Genomic DNA, 16573 nt, shown 5'->3' with positions numbered 1-16573 from the left:
AAGAAGATAAAATCAGTAGCAATTTCGAACGCATCGTTTTTTTTTGTTACTTTCTTTTTCTTCAATCCATCATGAAATATCTATTTGATTGCAGAATAACCTACTTCAATTTAATATTAAGTTACTCTATTTTGAAATAAGATTTTTTTTTACAGCGAAATAAGATATATAGCAAAGAAAAATATTTTAAAATAGTTTTATAATGTTTTTACTATAAATATAGCACAAAAGAGTCAAAATGATTAAAATATGTTTCACTAAAGAAATAATATCTAGATTTGTGGTAGTACATGAGAATGTATGCTGAAAAATTTAAAATAATTGATTTGGTTATTTATGCAATCAAATTGCATTTATATTTTTGATTTTTTGTCTAATATGAACTATATAGTTAAATGTAATTAATCTAAAACAGTGTAAAATAGATGATTTGTCGATAAGTAATTCACGACATTTTACGAGTTAGGTTCAAGTACGGGAAGGTGTTACATGATGTTTATTCGCCGCATGAATAAGCTTTATGCAGGATAGGTCTTAGATGAGCATGCATGGCATTCAAAAATTCAATGGACAGTCTGCACTGAAAGGAAGATAAAATCAGTGGCCACTTCCAAACGCATAGTTTTTTTGTTACTTTCTTCTTTTCCGATCCACCACGAAACAACTTTTTTGGTCGAAGAATAACCAGCTTCAATTTAGTATTAAGTTACTCTATTTTGAAATAAAATAATAACAAAGAAAAATATTTCAAGATAGCTGTAAATATGTTTTTATTATAAATATAGCACAAAAGAGTCAAAATGATTAAAATATGTTTCACTAAAGAAATTAAAGATATTTATATCTGTGAGATTAACTAATTTAAATTTAGAGTTTAGATTTGTGGTAGTTTTAGCAGGATGGGATTTAAGCTTTAAAATTTAAAATATTAATTTTAAAAATATTTTCAAAAAAGAATCTTTGGATTTCAAATAAAATTTCAGTGAAATTGAAAAAACTGATAAAAAAAATTTCGAACTGAATAAAAAATTTCAAAAATTTTTATTTTTATTTTATTTAAATATTTGTTTATATTTATATAGTATAGTTTCATTTGCTTATTGAATGAAACTTTTTTGATCATTTTTTTTTCTTGTGTGTTTTTTTAGTCAAAAAAACTTTTTTATAATCTTTTGGGAGATTCGCCCAATAATAAATTGGAAATACTCCAATCAAACATATATTAAGATCCAAATTTTAGGATTAGAAAAGGAAACTATAACACTGATGATTTTATCTTTGATTCGTGAAAATAACACCCACTTTAACAGATTCACACATAGCCGACAAAAAAAATAGTCAAACATCAAAACAATTAACACATGCACGAATAGCATGTGTAAACAGAGCCGTGCTCACCTTCTTCCAAGAAGACAAATAGCATTCAATATATGGTTTAAAGACACATATATCTATTAGGTTATTTTGTCTAAAATTATAGTTTAGTTTTGGAGATTGGGATTCTCGGGATTAGACTTTAGTGTCTAATTTTAAGGCTTAGGGTAATTTTTTTTAAATAATAAATATTTTAAAAATATTTATTGAATTAAATGTATTATTCATTAAAGAGTAATTCTCTTTAATAGTTATTTTTAAGTTTTTATCACAAAAATAGCACTCAAAAAATAAAATGACCAAAATAGCACTTTTTATTTTGAACATTTTAATATTTATTTTTTATTTTTTAAAATTTGAAACGTATTTCTAAAACCACACTCTTAGCTCTAAACTCTAAGTCTAGATTAGTCAACATTGGGTATAAATGCATATTTACCTTTTAATAAAACTTATTTTGGTTATTTTTTTCTTGAGGTCTATTTTTGTGAAAAAAACTATATTAAGGAATTTATCTTCATTAAATGTATATTAGTTTTTGGCTTTTAATGAAATTTATTTTGATCATTTATTTTAATCATAAAAACTTGTTTTAGGATGTTTTAGGAGATATGCCCGTATATTTGTTATTCGCCCTTTATTAAAGAAAAACATTTGAATACCAAATATTTTGCATTCGCTGATCTTCATTAAAAAGATGAAAACAACACGACTGCGAGTCGATCAAATGGTCCAGAATCTGATCGCTCTCTACATTAGAAACCTATCTCACCAATCATCTTTCTCAACTTGGAATTTTCTTCCCGAAGTTTCTTGTTCTCTTCAACAACATCCTCGTAGCCCTCATTGGCTCGGCTTAGCTCATCGACCAGGCATTTGTTCTCGTTGATGAGATGAACAAGCATGGACCACAACTCGTTCAGGTGTCGCCTTTTCCGCATACGCGATCTCCGAGCTGATTCCCGGTTCGAAACCTTCCTCCTCCGTTTCTTCTCATCATCCTCTGCACTCCGGTTAGACTCATCTGACGTGGCAGACAAGTTTACAAGTGGAACTTGGTTATTAAAGAAATGTTGATTAGGGTTTGCGCCCGGAAGGTTATAGACAAAACCATCCATATTAGAGAAAAGTATTTTGTGTTCGCTCGTGACTTAAGTATGATGGTGCTAATGTGATGTACTCTAGACTCTAGTTGGGCTCTTATAGATGAATAAATTGTGGTTAGTGACCTCACATTGATAACTACTAATCCACAAAGCCTATTTTTGTATATAATATATATCTCATTGGTGGTGATAAAGTTTCATCACTCACGCAATAATGTTATTGTACATCCAATTGTAGATCTTAGTCATTTATATGTCTACTGAGTTTAGAAACTGATTTGATTGTTGCCATTTGAATAGTTTAAAGAGAATAGCACTTGAATAGTAAAGGATAGAACGAAGTTTTAGACAAGTTCTAATCATGAGCTTGATGAGTAACAAAGCACTGAAGGTAGAGGGTAATAAAAGGAACTATTACGGGACAATCAAAGTTCAATTTTATTAATTATTATAAGGAAGAAAGTGTGAGAGGCAGCAACTCGTAAACGCACCATGTTTCTTATCGAGGAACCTTCCTACCATATCTACTTTTTAAGAGCATGTTTTAATTAAAAATCCAATGGTTTTTTTGAAATTTGTGGGCAATAAACTAATAATGTAGTAATAATCAAATCACCGTAAGTAGAAGAGAGAAAAGAGAGAGAAGTAAAGTAGATCTCCTTGTGGTTCCGGTGAGCGGCCGGCGCGTCTGCGCGCGTGCCGTCGCCGGAACCGCGGTTCTGTCGTATAAAAGCTTTCTTAAGGCCTCTCTTTCGTATCCCCCCATCTTCGCCTTGTCCGACCTCTGGCTCCGGCCTAATCCATGGTGTATGGTGGTCGTTTGTGTGGAGTGAGGACGCGGTAGTGGGAAGGTTTTCGATGGAGGAGAGGCGGTTCGTTTAGATCAAGGTTCGATTCCGGGAGGTGGAGGCTCTTTTTACTCCGCCGCCGTCGGTTCTGTCTTCAGGAGGGGGAGGCTTACCTAGCTCCGTCGTCGCCGTCTTGTCTCCGGAGGGTGGAGGTTACAGTAGCTCCACGCTGCCGGTTTGGAACCCGTTGGAAATTTGGGTGTTAGCGGTGAAAGTTCGGTTAGGGTTTTGTTCTTGTCGGCTCGGGTGGAAACGAGATAGTGCGGATGAGATCTTAGAAGAAGATGAAGCTCTCCGTCTATGAGACCGCCGACACGAGAAGTTAGCTGAGATTGTGGTGTGAGAAGAGTGGGTGGTCCGGATGAGAGCGCGGTTTGTCCGATGACGCTTTCGGTGGAGGACCACCGGGAAGGAAGGTGTTTTGTTGCGGGGTATGAGATCCGGCGAAACGAAGCACGGTTAGATGGCTCCGACGGCGTCTCGAGGCGGAGACGGTCAGGTTGAGACGGTGTGCGACGCGTGTCGATTCGATGGCGCAGATGCTTCCACGTTTTCAGCAGCCAGTCTCCTCGACGCGTTTGATCCAGCCGACGTCGGTTGGGCTTGATTGGTTTGGGCCGCGGGCCGTTTATAGCGGTTAGACTGTAGCCGGTTTGGCTTATGGGCTTCGTGCCTTTTGTTTATGTGTTTGGGCTTCCGATTTTGTAATTTGGGCTTGGCCCGGTATTATCATTAATCTAAATAAAAATTTTGACGGAAAAAAAAAACTAATAATGTAGTATAAAGTGACTTTATTCTCTATACCATTTCTAGTGTTAGATAGTTGACAACCAAAGGTGTGACTGTATGCAGTAAAACTTACTCTAGGTTTGACTTTTACTCTAATTCCAACTTCTTCGCAATTACGTGAAAATGCAAACTAAGAGAAAAATGTCTTGGTTTTGACGAACCATCTCTTTTCTTTTTTACAACGAAACGCTATTCTATTACCCAAACTTGAGATGGTTTGAGTAACCAAACCGGAATAAAACAACTAATAAAACATAGATCTCTATAGAAAGATTTCATAGTCTTAGCTAAAGAGTATAAAATATGATTTTGTGCTCGTGAAATATGAATGATCTTGAAGTCTGAAAAGCATATTTACAGAGTCTCTATCCTCTCCAATTCTGTTGCAAAGCTTGGCCAAGCATGAAGCTCCTTAATCATGGCAATCAAATCCTTGCAATTCGTCCCAAAGCTCTGACATATTGAATGCTGGAGTATCTTTCCATCGTCTATCGTAGTGCTTCCACTTCTGAATGCAAAGCAGATTCTCTTTGTGGGTAATTTTGTGTCCCCATAAGTTGAACATTCCTCAAACTATCCATCCAAACCCATCCACATTCACTGAATTGTGATGTAGATGTCCAAGACCCGTCTATCATGCATATATTACCCAAGCTTAAAACTTGAGGTTCCTCAATAATGTGATCTTGTGGAATAGGTGGCACCATCTTGTTTGCGTTGAACTAGGCTTGACACTCACTCTCTGCATAACGAACTAGCTCTAGTGGATCCCTGTTTACCCCCTATATTAGATTATCATGAGATAAGGATCTCTGTTTAATTATGACTCGACAATGATGTTCTTTCTCCAGAATAGATAGTCTATATTAGCATAAACACTTGGCATAAGAAAGATATATGGACTTGTTGGTGTTGCTGATAGAGATCAAGCTTGTAGAGCTGGCAGACATTCAAAGATAGTACGAGTAACCGATTCTTCTGGTTCTCCACATCGCAGGAATACTTATCACATTTCATATTACACTGTATCAAATTTCTCGTTACTGCCACATGACCTGTTATCAATTGTCATATAAGATGATATATTTTCTGTGTCACTTTTATCATCCAAGTAAAGACTTGAAGCTTAGTTATAAATTTCTCTACTTAAAATGAACTGAAAACAAGAGTAACATGTTTTCTCCATTTTTTTTCTTTTTTTTTTCCACCTAGTTATGCTATTTGTTTACCAATCACACCTTCGTAGACGAGAGATTTTACAATATATTTATTATCATCGATGAGCAACCATGGACCACAGTGTAACATTCCAACCGCCTATGGTCAATAGATCATTACGCCAGTTTTTCGGTTTGTGGGTTCCACCTTTGTCAGATGGCTAGTGTATTATTTGGGAGATTTGAAAAACTTGTTATTGATTCTGTAATCACTACCTTCTGCTTTGTCCTTACTCACACAGAATACCGAAAACTTTTGATATCACTGATTCTAGATTTTTCTAAACTCAAGCAAAGTAAATTTTAAAATATTTTTAGATGTATGACAAAAAAAGATTTAATTCACTTAGAAAAACGAAAAAAAGTTTTCTCTCTCTTTTCCTTTGTTCTCTCTCTAGTATCTTTTACAGAGGAAAGATGATGAGATGAAACTTCAGGCCAGAGATTTTCCGGCAACACTATGCCTAAGGTTAGGCCCTCCTTCCGGCGTCGCACCTTTTCTCTTGGTGGTCGGCCGGCACTCGGTTATGGCGGCGCGTTATCTCCTTGATACAGTCGTCGGTTTTTGGCTCCGGAGACCATGCCATCTTCTTCGGTGTTGGTCTGCCGGCTCTTGGCTCCGCTTCGCATCGTCCGTTGATGTTGATGGCGGCTTCTCCTCCGGAGTCTCTCCGGTGGTCTTCTCTCTCGGCTTATGTGCCTCTTTATTTAATTGAGCCTCAATATGAAATTCGATTGGTTATCGGATTAAGATGTTGTGGCTTTCAATTGAAACCTTAATCTAAGCAGAGAGCTTTTAGCGTGGTATTAGCATGGTCAGTGGTTTGGTACGTTTATTGACTAAAGTCGTCTCGACGGTTTCTTCCTTCTTGTTGTCCTGTTCCGGTGTGTTCCGGTGGTCCTCGAATGGTCGTTCCGGCGACGACTTTCTTTCCGTGAAGCAGGTGGCCGCTCCTTTCGACGCGTGTAACTCGTTAGCTGAGTGTTCCGCACGTGTCTCTCTCACGCTTTCCGTCTAACGCGTGGTTTCAATGGCCGACCTCTTTCCTTTGGGTTTTTTGGAACATTGGGCTTTGTTGGGCCTCTCCTTGTATTTTCTCTTTTTTCCTTTGGACTTTGTTGTAATTGTTTTTGGTTGTTAATAAAATATCAGATGGCAAAAAAAAAAAAAAGATTTAATTCACTTAGATGATATACATAGTTATGTCACTTCTTTTAATTATCTTGACAAAGACCATCACAACAACACAACTTGCTTAGGTGTTGCCGGTTGTCCCAGACGACTCGCGGTTCAATACCATCCTGCTCTGCTTCCGCTCATCTGACAGGGCAGGCAAGTTTGCAAGTGTAACTCGATTATCCAAGGTTCCGAAGGTAAATGAATTTGGGTTTGCACACGGAAAGTTATAGATAAAACCAACTATAAGGATAAAATTTATTATTTGTTCTTTGTGGCTTGGTATTGACGAGATGCATTCTAATTCATAGATGAATGAAATGAGGGTAACAGCTAATTCACGAGGCTTAACTGGTGTACACCGTAAATCTTAATATAATCCTTCTCATTTGTTATGAACTTGTGATAAAGCCTCATCAACCACGCGATCAAGTCAAATCAAATTGTATTCCTAGCCATTTTATATATAGGTCGAAATTTAAAAATAAACTTGACTGTTGTAATCTGAATAGATTTAAGAACATATAAACTATATAAATAAATCATACCTTCTTATTTGCAAAATCTACGGATGGAAAAATTTATAAATAAATAGAATCACATATTGTGTGCTGTTTGTTTTAAATAACATAAACTTTGTAAAAAAAAAACCATATGATTTTACCTGATAGAACACTATCTTTTCATATCACAGCGAAGAAATGGATCATTTATATTTATCACATTTTTCCAATTTTGCTATAAATTTAAAATATCAGCCAAGTAAGTCACCAGAAAATAGTACCGATGTGCATCGATCTTGCTTTCAAATGAGAAGGAAAACATAATACGAAGAAAACAAACTAAGTATTAGCCGTGAGCTTGATGAGTCATTAAGCACTAAAGAGGATGAATGAAGGGGACCATTACCCATGACAAGTAAAAACATTGTTAATTAGCATTACTCTAAGAAAGAAACGTAAGAGGCAGCAACTCGTAGACGCACCCAATGGTTACTGAAATTTGTGGGTAATAATGTGGCATAAAGTGACTTTCTTCCAGACTTTTTAGTGTTTAATAGTTGACAAATGAGTGAAGATGTAAGATGTCTGTTCTGAAGTAGTCGCTGACGTAGTTGCTGAAACAGACGTCGTAGTGAGTGGTGAAGACCATGTGGAGTCAAGATGCTGAGCTGGAGTCGTGTAGACTTGGAGAGCAAGGGAGTATCTTGGAGATATGGAAAGAGAAATAAACTTGAGGAGCAAGTTTATGACTTAAAAAAAGATGAATAAGTGCATTCCAAAAAAAAGAAAGTTGCACTTATTGTTATGGAAGATGTCCATACATGTTGCCTTGGAGACTAGGGTTTCGGGAACATGGAGAATAACTATAAGATAGCTATGGGGTCGTCTGTATAGAGACAGAGACACGGAGGCTGATCTTATAGAGAGAGAGAAGCTCTTGGAGGTGTTTTTGGGTCGTGCTGAAGCAGTGGCTGAAGTACTTGACGGAGAAGAGACATAAGCGGGTAGATTAGGATCTTTCAGTAGCGTGTGTTAGGGTGTTAAGACGTGTAAAAGTTGAATAAGTAAGTCTTGTAAAGATTGTTTAAAGGAGATTCTAATAAAAGCTTTGGTGTGCTTGTGTGATTTGTCTATTTGATTTACCTTCTGCATTACCTATTGTTGTGTCATCTTTGCACTAACAATGAGAGATTTACAACTTTAATTCGTGGTGCATAATTGTGATAGTTGTGATCGAATGAGCTAAGCTATCTTTTCCATTATAATTGATTAATTTAATGAATGTTTTATAATACTAATCGAGAAAGATAGTAAGTTTAATTGCGATAGTTGTGGTCGAATGAGCTAAGCTATCTTTTCCATTACATTGGATTAAATGTAATGAGTGTTTTATAATATAGAAAATAGTAAACAACACTAGTTTAACATCAAAAAGTAAGTTTAGAACAAAAAAAGAGTTCATGATGCTTCTACAAATTCTACTACAATAGCAGGTAATCAGTCGCAAATTTAACAACTGATTTGAGATTCTACTACAATAGCAGGTGATCGACTGACTCAGGTAGTAGTTATTCAGTCGCAATTTTTTTGCTACTAATTTTTTTGCTATGCGGGAAAAATACATGCCCAAACTATATTAACATTCCAAAACATTTATAAACTAAATAAAAATTTGAATTGCATACCTAAACTCATAAAAAATAGGTAAAACATGTTTCGTAACTGACATGTGTCAGTCCATTCTAAAATGCATTGATTTATTTTTTAAGTTATTATATTTTAGTTCTTATCGTTTTATTTGTTGGTAAAGTGCATCAAATAATTAAAATCATCAAGTTGGTCTTCTTTTTAGATTTTTGACATTGGAAATTAATTTTAATATATGGTGAAATATGAAATAAAAATATTTTTCTTATCAAATAAAATATATTTGATAATATAAATATATTATTATTATTTCATATTAAAATATTTGATACAAAATTTTTTTAGTCAAAACAACATAAACCAATATCATAATTTAAAGGCTAATTTAATCTCAGTAAAGTTCTTAACGTTTATAAAATAATTTTCTATATTTTCTTAGGTTATTTTAATTGTAAATGTTATTATGTGATTGCGTAATATATATAATACAAATAAAATTATTATTTTTTAATTTTTGTTTGTAGTTATCAAAACCAATGTTAATTATGACAGCCGTAAGACGTGCGCTTGACCCTAACCTAGCGCCGAATCAATTATTTGGTTAAGTATCCATTTCTTTTTTTATTAAGTAAGGGTAATATTATTAAAGATCTCTACTGTAAAGTAAAATTTCTAATGACTGTTTTAGTTATGTTGATTAAAATTTGAATGACTATATTTTTAAAGAAAATCTTATATAAATATAAATTGAGTGGTATTTCTAGTAAATATTACATATGAGTAAGATTATTTATAATTAATGCTCATATTTTAATAAGGTAGATAATATACTTAAATAACTAGATTAATTAATATTTTGTTTATGATAACTATCTAAATTTCTGCTAAATAATTAAACTAAGTATTTAAATTTAATTAAAATCTTGTCAAGAAAATAAAATTGTACTTTTGAAATTAAAAATATAAATACAATAAATTTGATTATTTAAGTATTTAAAGCATATTAACAAAAAACAGAATAATATGGACTAAACTACAAAAAAAATTAAATAAAAAAGTAGTTTAAATCATCATATAACCGGCTATAGGCATGCTTTATCTATTTATTATGAGTTTAGGTATATAATTTAAATTCTTATTTAGTTTAGGAATGTTTTGGCACGTTAATATATTTTGGGTGTGTATTTTCTCCGCTTTCGTAGTGTGGACATAAATAATTCGTTTTTTCAACTGATATACGACATATTTTATGACTGATGAATGACAGCTTAGTGACGAATTAACGACTGTTTTGCGATTTTATAGCGTCGGTTATGTATATCGATTTCACAATTTGGTTTTCAATTTGAATCTGATCTAAATTATATTGGATATATAAATTAAACAACTAAAACGATTAGGAAATCATAAAAAAAAGACAAGAGTTTCAAGTTACAAACATCCAAAACAACTCCAACACTTTAAGGAGTTGTTCAAGTTATAAACATTCAAAATAAAATTTAAGTTCATAGAAATACATAACAAAGGTTAAAAGCAGAACCTATCCAAAAGTTCACAATTTTTTTCAGAACATAATTCTTCATACGTTTTTAGTGAATTCTTCACAACCTTTATTATTATATATCTATAAATAACAACGTGTATGGACCTATTGATTCGTCACTTTATTTAGAATCCAATAAATATATTATTGGTAACATATATTTGATTATTTCGTAGGTTCGGTTAAATATTGTATATGCTGGTCTTAAAAAACAGACCTTAAGAAGAAGTTTACGAGTTGCAGGATAATCCTTCTATAGGGCCGATCTTGGGCAATTCCGAATGAAACATTGATTTTAGGTTCTCAAAATTTTTGAAAAAATACGTAGATATAAGCTAAAAAAAAATCTTTTAAGTCCTGAAATTTGTAGAAAAAAATATTTTAGTTGCTATCTTTAATAAATCGCTATGGTCCGCTAAATCTCAGGCCGGCCCTGCCTCTCTGCATTAGAAAAAAAATAACTATTTATAAGCCCAAATATCACCAATAATCTTTCTCGTCTTGGAGTTTTCCTTTCGAAGTTTCTTGTTCTCTTTTACAACTTACTACTTACTCGCAACCCTCAGCTCAGTGGCTTATCTTATCAACCAGACATTTGTTCTTTTGTCGATCAACTGGCCAGACATTTGTTCTGTTTTCGATGAACTGAACAAGCATGGAACACACCTTGGCTTTCCGCATCTGCGATCTCCAAGCTGACTCCTATTCTTGTTGATGGGAGATCTTTTCAGCGAGTATACTTTATTACTAAGATTTTTTTTTAAATACACATTTTCTATAGTATTTGATTATTGTTTGTATCTTTTGGTATCTCATATTTTTGACGCTTTTTACTTTTGTAATCCTCTGTATATAATAACTCTTAATTATTCTTTTTGACTTTTGAATTAAAAATAAATCTTTTGTGGCCATTAATATAGTTGCTTTCTAATTTTTTATGTCATATACAGAATTCATTGGCCACAAAATATTGTGGTATTTTTAGAGAATTCATTAATGTAATACTAGATTTTGACCCGCGCTTCGAAAGCGCGGGTTTTTTTAATTATAAAAAAAATTTGATATGAATTAGTATTTTGTGATTATACGTTATTACTTTATTTGAGATTTTGTATGTATATATTCTTTTGTAACTCTCTCTTAGGTCTGAAAATTTTATCCGGATCCAAAAAAACTCAACTGAAACCGAGTAAAAGATATAGGTCTGGTTCGGTTCCGGGTACAGGGCAAATTGCCTATTAGGTATGTTATTAGACATGCGATCTCGGTTTGGGTCTAGATCTTACCGGAGACCCGATCGGGTACCCAAAGTTTGCGAAATATTTTGTTTAGATTAGGTATTTTTGGGTATTTCAGATATATTGCTTATGTTACAGCTATTCTTTTAACCTTCAAGTTTGAGTTTTCGGTTATAGTTTTGGATAAATTTTAAAAAAGTTTAAATATATATTTCAGGTATTTGGATAACTTTTTGGTTTCATCGGATCTGAATTTAGGTAAAATTAGGTTTTCGACTATATGAATATTTTCGGGTATTTGTTTGGATTTTTGGGTGTTTGTTCGGGTTTGGGTGTTTTTGGGTTTTTGGGTTTTTGGGTACTTCGGTTTTTTCGGACCGATCCGGACCCGATACATTCCTGAAAATTATAGGTATTTTAGAGATATTTAAATTATGGGTTCGAACCAACCTGGATCCGAGAAAACTAACCCAAACCCAAGCCAAAAAAAATCAAATATATAGTTGGCTCCAAATCTTTAAGACTCAAAGGACCCAAAATCAAAAAGAACCGCCCGTACCTAACCCAATGACCCAAATACTCAAGGCTACTCTCTTTCAATATATTTGTGTGTATATTTTATAAGAGTTGCATTTGTTCACTTGATAAGATTTAAGATTTGTTTGGCATATTTTTAGCTAACTAAATAGTATAAATTTTTAGGGTTTTAATATTTTTTAAAAATTTATCTTAAATAATAAATTTTTATTATAAATATTTTCATAAAATTAAGTTTTTTTGTAATAGATATAATTTTTTAACAGATGATTTGCTTATTTTTTTTATCAAATTTGATTTTGTAAATAGTTGGATATATGTTTGACAATTTTGAATTACATTAAAAATGTTAATTTTTTCAGTGTTCAAAAGTTTAGATTTTGTTGATAAGTACTTGCCGTATATTAATAGTCAAGTTAAAGGTCATCGTGAATATTGAAAGATAAGTTATATCATGGATTAAAATGTTTATATCGAAATTAATATATGGTTCGCAATCTTTTTTAAAATGAATTTATCAAGGTATTAAATTTAGTAAGATATATTAATATGATTATGTGGAGGATAATATTGCTTTAATTGCCGTTATTGTGTCATGTATTAATATGGCTATTAATAAAAATGTTAGATGGTTAGAGAAAATAAAGGTAGGATTAAAAAATATTAATGAGTAGGTATTACAAAAAGAAATTTTTAGAATGATTTTATTTTAATAGTAAGTACTAGATTTTGACCCACGCTTAAAAGCGCGGATTATTTTTCTGATAAAAATATATGATATGAATTTGTATTTTAGTCTTGTTATTCATTATTATGTGACAAAATTGTATTATATCAAAAAATAAAATTATTATTTTTATTTAGTTAGTTAATGTAATTATATTTTTAATCGTTTGATTTTTTTTAAACATTATATGGTTTGATCAGACTCAATGTCTATTATTTTAAAATAAATTATTTTAAATTAGATGAGAACAATACTTTTTTATCAAGTTTGGATCTATGGTCGAACCAATAAACATGATAATTTGTACATAAACTGGTTTAGATTAATGAAAACTCGTTAATTTAAAGCATGTAAACTTCAAAAAATCCGCAATCAAGTGTGACCCGACATTTCGTTGACCTGATAGAAAAATAAATAATCTTCAATAATATTTTAAGAGATGAATGAAACTTCTAATATATTTTTAAATTTATGATTTTTTATTTACTGAAGTGTTTAAAATTTATATTTAATTAGTTGTTTTATATGAAATATTTGGTTTGATATAAATATAGAATATTTTGCAATTCTAGTAAGATTATATATAAATTGTATAAAAGTCAGTTAATATTATATATACATTGTATATACATTATTTAAATTTCATCAACAGTTTTCATTAATAATAATTGGGTTTACATGATATGGATTTGTAGCTGGTAAAATAGGTTAGCACTTATCAATAATGCATTCTTTCAGAATATTACTGAATCTATATGTAAAAAAGAATGACTATATATTCATGTAAGTTTGTATAAAAAGAATATTTCAGATGTTATAAATCGTGCTCAAACACTTGTCTACAAACTTATACAAATATATATGTTATGATAAATGTTGTCTTAGAAACCTATGTTTTATACAACAACATAGAATTCAATAATAACATTTCTATTATTATGTAGTACTATATTAGAATGCAATATTGGTTTGTGAAATTTTCATATTCAAAGAATACGATAAAAAAATTTTATGGAAAGTTAATTTGATAAAATATTACCGAATTCATAGAGTCTATTTTTATATTCATAAAATATCATTTTATATTCAGTTTCTTAAACAATGAGAAGTAATAAATGATTTCATTAAAAATATTGTATAGTTAGAGAAAAATAAGGTGAGACCAAAAAAATAGTTAAATCTAATGAAAGTGTCCAACAACTTTTTATAGGTAGATTTTTTAAAACTCCTTCCCTTTTAATAGTATAGATACATTAAATATATATAAAGGAAGACCAAAAAAAGTTAGTCTAATGAAATGGTCCAACAATCTTGTATAAGTAGATGTTTTAAGAATGTTTCCCTTTTAATAGTATAGATATTGACTTTGAATATAGATAAATACTAAAAATATAAAATCACATTCTGACACTCCCATCCTTATATTAATTCCCACAGATATTTTTTAAATTCAATAGTCAAGATTTCAAGAATAATTAAGAGCTATATACAGAAGATTATATCAAAAAGTGACACACGTCAGAATATGAGATACCAGAAAGATGTAATCTTGTGGTATATTTAGAGAATCAATTAATGTAAGATATTGACTTTGAATATAGGTAAATACTATCTAATCTGTTAAATGTTTCTTCATATGTATTTGACCAGAACTAATATAAATTCACATTCCAAAACTATTCCAAAACTCTCATCCTTACAGTTGCATTAGAAAAGAAGAAAATGAACGGCGAAGGAAAGGTGGTCTGCGTCACGGGAGCTTCCGGGTATATAGCGTCTTGGATTGTTAAGCTATTGCTTCAACGTGGCTACACCGTTAGGGCCACCGTTCGTGACCCAAGTTTGTTTCTCTTCCTTTATCTAAATTAAATATTTTTTACAATATACCGATAGAGATATCATATAGGTGGTACGATATATATATATATATATATATATATATATATATCATAACCCAAGTGAACGAAGAGTAGAACTAGAGAAGCTATATATATCTTGAAGTGCACTATGACTAATGTGTGTGTTTTCTGCAGATAATCAAAAGAAAACGGATCATCTTCTCCAACTTGATGGTGCAAAAGAAAGACTCAGCTTATTCGGAGCAAATCTTTTAGAGGAAGGCTCTTTCCAGCATGCAATCGATGGATGTGAAGCTGTCTTCCATACCGCTTCACCGGTTTTGCTCACTGCCGAGGATCCTCAGGTTCGTCAATGATGTCACTTTGTTCGTACCAACATAATCCTTACTAGTTTACTTGATCAGTTTAGTGACCCCACATGAAATTAGACAGGGCATGAAATATATGATATGATTTAATCCAGTCATATATAGCCAATTGATTTACATGAGTCAACCACTACTCTTGATTTTACAGGCTGAGCTGATCGAACCAGCAGTCAAAGGTACTTTAAACGTCCTAAAGACTTGTGTCAAAATGTCTTCTGTCAAAAGGGTCATCTTAACATCGTCCATGGCTGCCGTCATTGCTCATGCGTCCCCCACTGGACCAAACGGCGTAGTAGATGAAACCATGTTCTCTGATCCAAGTTTTTGTGAACAGAGAAAGGTCTTTAAATAGTTTTATAACACATCAATAAGTTCATAAGAACTCGCATTATAATAATAATTATTTATTTATTTTCAGCAATGGTATGCACTCTCGAAGACTTTGGCCGAAGATGAAGCATGTAAGTTTGCCAAGGCTAATGAAATGGACTTAATCGTAATGAATCCAGGACTTGTAATTGGACCAATCTTGCAGCCAACTCTTAATTTCTCCGTAGGCGTGGTTGTTGAACTTACAAAGGGGAAGGATCCTTTTATGAGCAAAAGTTATAGGTTTGTGGACGTGAGAGATGTTTCTTTAGCTCATATCAAGGCACTTGAGACTCCATCAGCCAATGGTAGATATATCATTGATGGTCCGGTCATTGCGACATTAAAAGACATTGAGAAAGTTTTGCGCGAGTTCGTTCCTGATTTGTGCATTGGTGATGATAAGTGAGTTGGCTTTGCTTTTAACTCTTACTCAATAAGTACAATTATGTTTTAAAATTCTACAAATCAACAATTACTATATTTTTTTATTTTTTTTTTATTTTTTAGGAACAATGAGGACATTGATCTTGATTTAGTGACATACAAGGTGTCTGTTGAGAAAGTGAGGAGTTTGGGAATTGAATTCACTCCTACAGAAACAAGCCTTAGAGACACTGTTCTCAGTCTGAAGGAGAAATGTCTTCTGTGATTCTCTTTGTTGTTTTATTGTACTTATTATTGATTTCACTATTATAGTGACATGAATAAGTAATCTGTCTTAAAAATAAAGATATAAACAATCGTATTGCCCCCAAACTATGTTATTTACTTGTGTCTTGTGCCATCCCCAATCTTTTTAATCCGAACTTCTCAACACAAAACTGTATTTAAAAAATATATATATTTGACCCAAATATATATATATTATAAAATTTTATTAATAATTTAATAAATTAATTATTAAAATTAATATCAAATTTTCTCAAAGAAGAGACTTTAGTAAGTTTTCCAATTTTTACAAAATACCAATAAAATTTTGTACTCATACTTAAAAATTAATACTCCATTTAAATTTGGAAAACTATTAATGACAATCTTATTAGAGTTTCTCTTTTTGCTATTCCAATTTTTTGTGTCGTGATCTCTATCCAAATTTTAATTAATCTATTTAATATAATTATTTTCTTGTATTTTTCGTGTTTATTACATTTTAGATCTTATTGGATGAATGAAGGCACTTGTTTTGCTCTTATTTTAATTGAATAAATTGTTGAGGTGTCGTGAGCTCGAGGTTATCAAGTAACGTGGCAAATGCGAGTTTCGCCGTT

At 32.0% G+C, this 16573-nt stretch overlaps 2 protein-coding genes across 3 annotated transcripts; one reads left to right on the top strand and one right to left on the bottom strand.

The window, feature by feature from the left end:
- Positions 1 to 1132: 1132 nt before the first annotated feature.
- On the bottom strand, positions 1133 to 14283 carry LOC103852538 (basic leucine zipper 8). The gene has a single exon (XM_033285818.1). The coding sequence runs from the start codon at positions 2490 to 2492 to the stop codon at positions 2130 to 2132; it is 363 nt and encodes a 120-aa protein (XP_033141709.1). The 5' UTR covers positions 2493 to 14283; the 3' UTR covers positions 1133 to 2129.
- A 125-nt stretch (positions 14284 to 14408) lies between these two features.
- LOC103852537 (cinnamoyl-CoA reductase 1) lies at positions 14409 to 16105 on the top strand. Of its 2 annotated transcripts, XM_033285817.1 has the most exons (6): positions 14409 to 14546; positions 14740 to 14909; positions 15082 to 15273; positions 15352 to 15394; positions 15491 to 15707; positions 15813 to 16105. In XM_033285817.1, exons 1-6 carry the CDS (start codon positions 14429 to 14431, stop codon positions 15952 to 15954), a joined length of 882 nt encoding a protein of 293 aa, XP_033141708.1. In that variant the 5' UTR covers positions 14409 to 14428; the 3' UTR covers positions 15955 to 16105. The 2 variants fall into 2 exon arrangements, with proteins under 2 accessions (XP_033141708.1, XP_009127680.1); XM_009129432.2 differs by having other exon boundaries at positions 14429 to 14546; positions 15352 to 15707.
- Positions 16106 to 16573: the final 468 nt, after the last annotated feature.

The sequence above is a fragment of the Brassica rapa genome, chromosome A02, assembly GCF_000309985.2.
Source record: "Brassica rapa cultivar Chiifu-401-42 chromosome A02, CAAS_Brap_v3.01, whole genome shotgun sequence".
Classification (NCBI taxonomy): domain Eukaryota; kingdom Viridiplantae; phylum Streptophyta; class Magnoliopsida; order Brassicales; family Brassicaceae; genus Brassica; species Brassica rapa.
This window is presented reverse-complemented; position numbering and strand designations above follow the sequence as displayed.

Excerpts from the sequence above, each read along its gene's own strand:
- LOC103852537 (XM_009129432.2), top strand. The coding sequence starts at position 14,429 with ATGAACGGCGAAGGAAAGGTGGTCTGCGTCACGGGAGCTTCCGGGTAT. Across the intron at positions 14,547-14,739 it reads GGCCACCGTTCGTGACCCAA|ATAATCAAAAGAAAACGGAT; the intron begins GTTTGTTTCTCT and ends TGTTTTCTGCAG. Across the intron at positions 15,274-15,351 it reads GTTTTTGTGAACAGAGAAAG|CAATGGTATGCACTCTCGAA; the intron begins GTCTTTAAATAG and ends ATTTATTTTCAG.
- LOC103852538 (XM_033285818.1), bottom strand. The coding sequence starts at position 2,492 with ATGGATGGTTTTGTCTATAACCTTCCGGGCGCAAACCCTAATCAACAT.